General features: G+C 37.7%; 1 protein-coding gene across 1 annotated transcript in view; it reads left to right on the top strand.

The window, feature by feature from the left end:
• The first annotated feature begins 2695 nt into the window (after nt 1-2695).
• Nucleotides 2696-8981, top strand: part of LOC115626071 — a 130095-nt gene continuing 123809 nt past the window's right edge. Inside the window, exons 1-2 of the mRNA XM_030521323.1 lie at nt 2696-2713; nt 4177-4892. Coding sequence (XP_030377183.1) covers nt 2696-2713; nt 4177-4892 — 734 coding nt within the window. The remainder of the gene's footprint in view (nt 2714-4176; nt 4893-8981) is intronic.

The raw sequence follows: 8981 nt of genomic DNA, 5'->3' as shown, positions 1-8981 counted from the left end.
TTATTTATTTAATGTGACTTGCTAAAACAAACAATAAGTGTGTGCGTCTAATTATAGAAGCTGTTTGATCTGCAAATTTGAAATATGCTTTAACTGTCTTTACTGTTTAATTGTATTTCATTTACCTATATATATTAAAAATTTCCTTTATCAAGATTTTTTAATTTCATATTTTCCGGTAGTCAGCTGTATCGATTGCTAATCATTCTATTCCTATTTCCTAATTAATCAAGAATGAACAGAAACTTGTTATTTCGATTATGATTTTATGTTTTTAAAAAAATACATTTCTCTTTTCTTCTCATAAAGAAGTAGTTGGCAGTTGTTCTGCTGAAGCCGAGGCCAGAGTGTGGCTTAAGCTGTTAGAAATTGTGGAAAAATAAAAAAAGCAATAATTGAATTGTTAAATTGGGCTGCGGGCTAAGAGAAATTCAGCCGTGATGTCTGAAAATGTTAGGTTGCCCACAAAACATTTAAATAGATTAGAGCAGAATCGGTGCTCATGCATATATGCATGTGCGTGAGGCGAGACTGCTGATGATCTGGGCCTGAATTCATTCCCATAATAATATGTGTATTGCTCACACATGTTGTGCGTATTTCTGGCTCAACGTTCTGCTCTGCTCGGCTTGGCTCCGCTTTGCCCTTGCCTTTGCCAAATGAGCGAGGCAATAATTTTGAAAAACTCTCTGGAGATTTTTAAATGGAGAAGGTAGAGTCGAGCCGAGCCGAGCAGAGCAGAGCAGAGAAAGTAAATTAAGTTTCGGCAGGCATGACAGCTTTGGCGTTCTAAGGAAAAATATTCATTATGCTTAAAATGCGTAACTAAAGTAATTTCAAAGTAAAAATCTTCGCTGCTCACACCAACAACAAATACACACACACACACACACATACACAGAGACGCACATATTCTAAGGCAGATACGTGCTCACATGTGCAAGAAATGACGGCAAGGCGCTTGCCGTTAGCCTAAGGCAGGCGCCAGAGCCAGTGTCAGCGCGCCTGAAAGTATGCACGTGTTACGACAGGCATTGTCATTTGATTAAACTTGTTAACACACAGGCACACACATACACAGATACATACCCGCACTCCCCCACATGACAGCAGTGGCAGGCAACAACAGAAACTTTTTGCCTGTTTGCTTTTACAGATTGCGAAGAGACGCAAAAGTTTTGCGTTTTAAAGTCACACGCGTCGTATGCGTAATATGTTTGACTTGGGCATTAACACAAAGCGAAAGTTTAATAGGAAAACTACTAGTTCGACTCGAATGGCAGCCGCAGGCTCCTACAACTACGAGTATTTCCGTTCAACCAGGAAGTTGCAAACCGAATGCATAATCCTATTAACAAGCCACAGACCCACCCACACATCGAAGCTACCAAAACAAACAGCCCGGCCCAGTACACACACACACCAGTCAATAATTTATGTATCGAATGCTCAAGTGACTGTTGTGCGACATCTGCGCCACATTTCATGCATATATATACATATATCCATTATATACATACTATATACACATGTGTCTTTGTGTGTGTATGTAGTGCCGAGCTGTTTGTAGATATTTATATGTATGGTATGGCATGGAATGGCATGGCTTGGCTTGGCTTGGCTTGGTATGTATTTTGATTTGGTTGCAGGTGCTATGTTTGTGCCGTAATTATGGCTATTTGCGTTCGCCAACCTTGCTTGCATATTTCGACTAACATTTATTTTGATTTTATTGGATTTGTTGGCTATTGGGCTGGTTTGATTATCGATGCCATTTCGTTTTGGTGCTAATTACCGGCGACATTTGTGCATATGCTTTGCTAATTAATCGCTAGTTTCGGAGGCGTGTTGTGTGCGCCAATTGCGAGCTCTTGAATTTTAAGTAGGTTTCCATATTTATGTTCATTGAGAGCGCATAAAATATATGCTCATAATAATTGCAATAAACCATAAATTGGCTCGAGTGGCAGGAAGAACAATTTTTTTATAGTTTTTTTTGGTAAAGGTATATAGTATTTTATATATATTTGTATGTTAACTTTATTGATCAGCAAATCGATTTACTTATAAGGTGTTCATCATAATAGTACAATACTTGTATTTAAATAATTATTTTCTGTTCTTTTAAGCTTAATACTGAACCAATAAATGTGCTTAGATAGAATTTTGCTTAGTAATTTAAACTGCAGAAGGTTATTTTCTTTTTATTTTAAAGTCCTTAATATTTCTTGATTATTCTATAGTCATTAATTTTTATATACTTGTAAGTATAACATCATCTTTCTGCATTCGATTGTGTAGCACGATAATGGAACAATGCTTATGTACTTTAAAAAATTGTAAGAGCCACTTTACTTAGCAACAGTGGTGTATTAAAGCTGATGAGTTGACTATTTTAGTTTCCCTTTTAAAAATTCAGACTTGAGTAACGCAGACGCTTTATCATAAATAGGAACATCCCAGCGGCATACTCAAAATTTATGATCGCCACAAATTTTCTGGTTTCTCGGCTGCATTTATTAGCTATTTAGTCCGCTGTCAACGCAAGCGAAAGTTTCGGCAAAACTATGTGAAAAGCCCAGCACTTGAAACACTCTTGTCGGTTTCGCCACTACAAATGACAGACAGGCTCTGGCCGGCTTATCAGGCTAGAGCAACAAAGTGTCAGTCCTGACACTTACTCCCAGTCCCTGGCATGTCTATGTCTGGGAGAGTGCGTAAAATTTTTGCCAAAAATATGGAAAAACAATTTCAAAGTTGACAAAGAAAAGCGGGGCGAGCATTTTGTGCCTTTGTTTTATGAGCACACGGCCATGATTGATGCGCGACTGTGCCGGAAATGTCGCACAGTGGGTCGAAGGGCACCAGTTTGTAGAAAATTTATTTCCATTTAACATTAGCAACCGACATTGAGCAACTTTTTTGATAAAAAGTATGGCTTTCTTCCTAAGGGGAAGAAACGAAAGTTGTTAGGATAAAATGTCGGTTATTTTACAGATATTTATGTAGACATTGTTTTCTGAAAAAGAACATTCGGTTAGATATTATGTATGTATAGTATATACTTAGTCTATACTAAGACCTATCTATAATTACGAATTATAAATAGTCGTCTTGTATGGAGAATGACTAAAAACTTAGAAACGAATGACGGAAAATATATTGTTTTTAAGATAAACTTTTTTTTCTTTTTCTGTGCTATAAGTGATAATGTTTACTTAATAATTTCAAATAAAAATGTTGAAAAATGTTGAAAATTATAATACTTCTTGAAAAATGTTGTTTCGAACATATTTTTTCTTAAGCTATATTTTCATGCTCTCTGTTGAAATGAGCTAGGTTGTTTCAATAGTTTTTAAATAACTAAATAGCAAACTTGTCATATTTTCCATTCTTTAAGTTCTTCCAACACTTCTTTGAAAAAGAGCCCTAGAGCCAGCGTAGCTTTCAGCAGCTGTGCAGGGAATTCTAGAGTTTATTGGTTTCAAAAATTATTCACAAACGGGTTAGAATTTATAATGTTATCAAAAAGTTATATAAAATTTAACACCCATTTGGCGGTACTGCTGCCCACTGTATGTTGGCGGCTTTGGCAGCTTTAGTGGATTTTGAAATTGCTTTTTTCACGCTGACAGTTTACGATTTTTTAGTGTTAGAGCGCGTTGCTATGGCAACAGCAGTTATTCAAATGCAAACGACAGCTGTCAAAATGGTTTTAGCTAAACAAAAAACTTAAATTCCTCTCCCTCTCATTTTGCAGGTCAGGCCGTGACAAGAAATGGGCCAGAAGTCAATGAGTGGCTGTGACAGTGATGGTGCAACAGCAATACAGCAACACCAGCAACAGCAACAGCAACAACCCATGTTGTATTTATATCAGCAACAGAGCGCAGCGGCAGCAACAACAAATGATAAGAAAGCCAGTTGTTGTTAAGGCAGCAAAACGAGCCCACATTGGAGGGGGCCAGAAGTGAGACAAAGAACGGCAGGTCAATGTCAGTCAGTGTATCAACGACATTGCTGCTGTTTATGCTGCTGCTGCTGCTGGTGCTGGTGCTGGAGCTGCCGGCGGCAACTTTGCAACAATTGTCAGTCAACTATCAAGAGCAACAGCAACAGCAACAAGAAATCCAACTTGTTTCAAACAATTTAAGCAATGTGCGTACTAAACGGCAGCCAGGAAGTGGCAGCAACATCGCGAATATTGCCAGCAGCTCTGGCTCGGCTTATGAGCTGCAGGGCGTGGAACAACAAAAGTTTAGTCTGCCCGCTGTGCCGTTGCCGCCGCCTCCACCATTTCCAACAGGACAGCACAACTTTGCTTTGAACGCATTTGCCGGCATTGCTGCTGCAGAGCATTCGGGTAGCCCCTCAGCTTCCTCATCATCCACAACCACCTCCTCCTTATCCACGTCCTCCTGTGGAGGATTGCTAAAATCTCGCTATGGTCTCATACAAACGCCCAACTTTCCACATCGCTTTGCCACGCCCATCGAATGCGTGTGGATTATTGACGCCTCGGACTTGCCATCCACGGCACAGAGCAATGTTTCCATTATCGTCTATTTGACGCAGCTCTATGTGCTCGGTGGCCTCAAGTTCACCGAATATATGTACTATTCCGATGACTTTAAAGTGCCGGCCCATCGCATCTTCACCCTAACCGAGGACGATGCCACCCAAGTCACATGGCTGCAGTTCAACAGTCAGTATCTGGAGATACGCTTCACCATGTCCACGCTCGATGGCACCCACTTGCGTGCTCTGGACCGCCTCCTGGATGTCTACGGATTTAACATCACCTACGAGGTGCAGCACGAGGTGAAGGCAACACAATGCAATACCCTGCAGTGCCGTTTCCTGGGTGATTGCTACGCCAGTGCGGATTACAGGTGAGTCGGCTTTTCTATATACTATACGAAAGACAACTTTTTAAAATATACAGTTCAACATGTAAATTATTTGCACAGAAAATGCTGCTGTCCTTTAGACGTCTTTTGTAACAGCTAGTATTGAATTTTTATAGGTTTCTATTGAAATAAAATTATGTTCATGTCATATTAATGCCATGTCGACCATACTGCAACTTATTTATGTTTTGATGTTGCACCTCTCTCTCAGGTCTTACGCTTTTCGTGAAATTTTCTGGAAAATTGCTTCGGGTATTAATGTGGTTCCTTTCATCAATCAATCAATCAATCAATCAATCTACGAATGGGTTAGCAGTCAACGCGCTGCAGCTTTTGTGCATACGCCTTCCTTCAATTTTGCACCCAATCCGGTGCACGTCAAACTCAATTGCAAAGCTCATTCGTGAAACTCGCTGCCAATTTTACAGACATACGAGTACCTGTAGAAAAAAGCAACAACAAGAACAAAAGCAACAACAACTGATGCCTTTCAATTGACTTTTCGCGCATGTGAAAAATATTCGAGTACGGAAATGTGATGGCAATGCCTTCATTGTTTGGGTTTTTTTCTTTTTTTGGGTTACACGAGGGACCGCAATGGAAATTTCTGTAAACAACAACAACAAGTTAACTGCTATGGCACACTGCAAAATGTAAAGCTTCCCCAAGGTTTAGGCCTCGCAACAGTTGTGCCACAGTGTGGCAAACACCCAAGGCAGGCAATAATAACAACAGGAACTAAGAACGAAATGAAAAAATACGAGATTGATATGCAAACATTTAAAAGTTTGCACGGTTAGCTGCCTCTCTGATTTGTATGTGAGGCCGTGTGTGGCAGTGGGTGCATGTGTGTGTGTGTGCGTGTGTGTGTGTGTGTGCAAAGAGAATGCCAATTGGCTCAGTTTATGTGCAGTGACCGGAACAGAGAAGGAAACTCAATTTTTGGGAAGTCAGCAGCCGCCGAAGCTGCCAACCGTTTGTTGATTTCACTTGTAAAACTTTTCAAATGCTTAAATATGCGTAGTCCTGCTACCAGATGTGCCATTGGAGATTTGCCATAAATGTGCGCCAGTGTGTGTGTGTGTGTGTGTGTGTGGGTGTAAGTGAGAGAGTATGAATGGCACCACATGTGGGCTGCGCTAATGTGCCGCTTTTATATTATAAGCTGGTGGTGATGGCAACTGAGAAAAGGGATCAACTATGAATGAGTTAAGGCAAGGGGCTTACTGGCTGAAGTAGTCAAAAGAACTTTCTTACAACCAGACAGTTGACTTTGATTAAAATGGAAATCAAATGAAAGATTTATGGCTAATTGCTGAAGCATAACTTGTAAATTATATTAAATTAAATAAGTTATTCAATGATAAGAAAGCGCCAATTAACAATCCTTAATGCTTAACTATACATTTTTTAATGATCCAATATCAAATAAGAGTTGAATTATCATCAATTTAGTTTTTTCAACTCCTAATGTTAACTTAAAAGAAATACACAATAGAAAAACGCCGGTTAAATGCCCAAATATATAATTTAAACTAAAAAGGTTAATTAAAGATAATTAAGGGCCAGTTAACTACTTAGCTTCGTAACAAAAAGCTTTTAAATATTAAATAAATTACTTCACTGTTAACTATAAAATTTTAAGCATTTATATTATCACAATAACAATTACTTAAGGTCGTAATAGGAACTAAAATGAATGCATTATTAATGAAGGCTGATTAGTTAATGCTTAACTAATACAAGTTGCTTAATAATAAATGAACGTCAGTTAATTTTATAACAGTTTAAATATTAAATAATTATACTTTTGATTAATTAACGCTATAAATTCACTGCTTAAATATAAAATGATTATGATAAAATAACAAAGGGAGTTACTTAATAATCACTTCAGATTTACTGATTAGTAGTACTCTAAGCTAATAATAGTTGTTTAGTGATTACTTTGCTGCTTAAATACAACATTGTATTCCAATATAAACTAAAAAGAGTACATTCCTTATGAAGGCCGATTACTTGTTTTAATACTGAACTTTGTAATATATATTGTAATCATTAGATGGCAACAACATAGGTTTGCTCTATGACTAACTGCCTAAATCTAGAATAATTATCCTCAGATACTAAATACAAATTTTTGTTTAATAATTATATAAGGCCAATGAACCGCTTTAAAGCTTCATAATAATATTTTAATTGTAAAATTTTCAATAAATGCTGTTCAATGATTAATTAATTAACTAATCAGTCAGATTAGCCACAAAATGCCGAATAACTAGAGCTGCCTGTTGCCAACAACAAAACATGTCAATTAATTATGAAGCAACTGATTTCAATCACTGATTTGTGGTTAATGTTCAATATTTAAACAATTAATTCATAATTTTCCAAGACCACAAAATCTTGAATTCATTTTGTTTTAGTATACAAAGCATTTTTAGGTTGATAGCTAACTTTTAGCAAGCACTTTATTAAGGAAGGCCAGGAAATGGCTAAAAAATATTCATAAATTATGTTCATGCTTTTGCCACTTAAAATCCGATAGGTACAAATCAGCAATTGAAAGCTTTAAATAATATGAATTATAATTGCAAAGCCAAAATAGCACGGACTGAAACATTTCTTGTTGATTTTAAAGTCTTTGGGGCACTGACTCACAAGCACGCTAAACAATTACTATTATTATTGAAATGGAACAGTTCAGCATATAGCTGCATGAATAATTAGCTTTAGCAGATTCCCACGCAGTGCCTGAGCGTGTCTGAAACAGAGACAGAAAACCATTATCAATTGACACTAATTAAAATTTTCACGCCAACAAATTTGCCATTTTATTGCGATTGCCATTTCCATTGCCATCGGCTTGCCATTTGTTAATTCAAATAAGGCAAGAGAGAAAAAACCAAACAACAAACGGCAAACAGCACGAAATCAATTGTGTTTATTTTGGCTTTAAGGCTGCTGCTGCGAGTCATGCGTAAGATTTATGAGTGAAATTCTGAAAGTTGTTGGTAATTTATGTCACCAGCATAGCAACAAAAACTTCTGAGTGGCCTACTTAGCATAATTAACATTAATTGCAGAGCCCAAGGCCTTGGGTGGGAATGTGTGTGAGGAATAAGCAGGCGACAAGGAGGTCTGACTAATTGAATATTAATATTAATGTGAAATGAAAGCGAATCGTTGCCTAGAAATTTAATATAAAACTGACAATTCAGCTCAGGCTCACTGTCCTCTGTACTAGTCTCTTTCGCTTCCTCCCGCCCTCCCTCTTGTTATATAATATGACAGCTTGTTGGCGGGCACGACGCAACTTAATTACCAACTAGGGGCAACCAGGGGGCTTGCGCTTTAAGACTGTGTATGGGGCTGGAGTCTGAGGCGTACGTGCCTGAAGTTTAGCTTAGGGGAGGCACAGCGACTCTGATAAACAAACACAAGAGTAACAACAAAATGCCATAAAGCACAAGAAAGTTGGCGCCACACACGCCCATTTGCTAAAGTGTGAGACGCCCCTAAAATGTTTCAACCCTCGTTGTCGTTGATTTTCTTCATTTCTGCCGCACAATTTCGCACATTGCACTTTTGTATACACAAAGTACGTGTTTTTTTATATTTTGCTAAGCAAATGTGCGAAGAAGTGCATAAAATTTTCAAAATTATAAAATAGAAGACATAGACGAGACCTGAACAAGAGACAAACGCTGTGGGGAAAAGCCCCAAACTGTTTATACTTGTATGTGTCTCATACTCATACTGTGCGTATACTTAATGCCCGCGCTGACAATATTTTGTTTATTAATTTTTTTTGTTTTCATTTCATTCGCGCTTAAAGTGTGCTTAAGACAGCATGGAAAGGAAGAGGGGTATTTATGTTAAGACACACAGAATGTTTTAAAACTTCTTCTGTGGAGTTACCTTTAAGGACCACTCTATTCAGATAGTTTTTAATAAACAAACAAACAAACAAAGCTGTCGATGTAAAAAAAACACAATCATAACTTATACTAAATAAAAATAACAAAAATAATTAGTAACGAATCCGACTTGGTGGGGGAATTTTATTTG

The sequence above is a fragment of the Scaptodrosophila lebanonensis genome, unplaced genomic scaffold, assembly GCF_003285725.1.
Source record: "Scaptodrosophila lebanonensis strain 11010-0011.00,11010-0021.00 unplaced genomic scaffold, SlebRS2 tig00000080-arrow-pilon, whole genome shotgun sequence".
Lineage (NCBI taxonomy): Eukaryota > Metazoa > Arthropoda > Insecta > Diptera > Drosophilidae > Scaptodrosophila > Scaptodrosophila lebanonensis.
The sequence above is the reverse complement of the archived record's forward strand: the minus strand, read 5'-3'. Positions and strand labels throughout refer to the sequence as shown.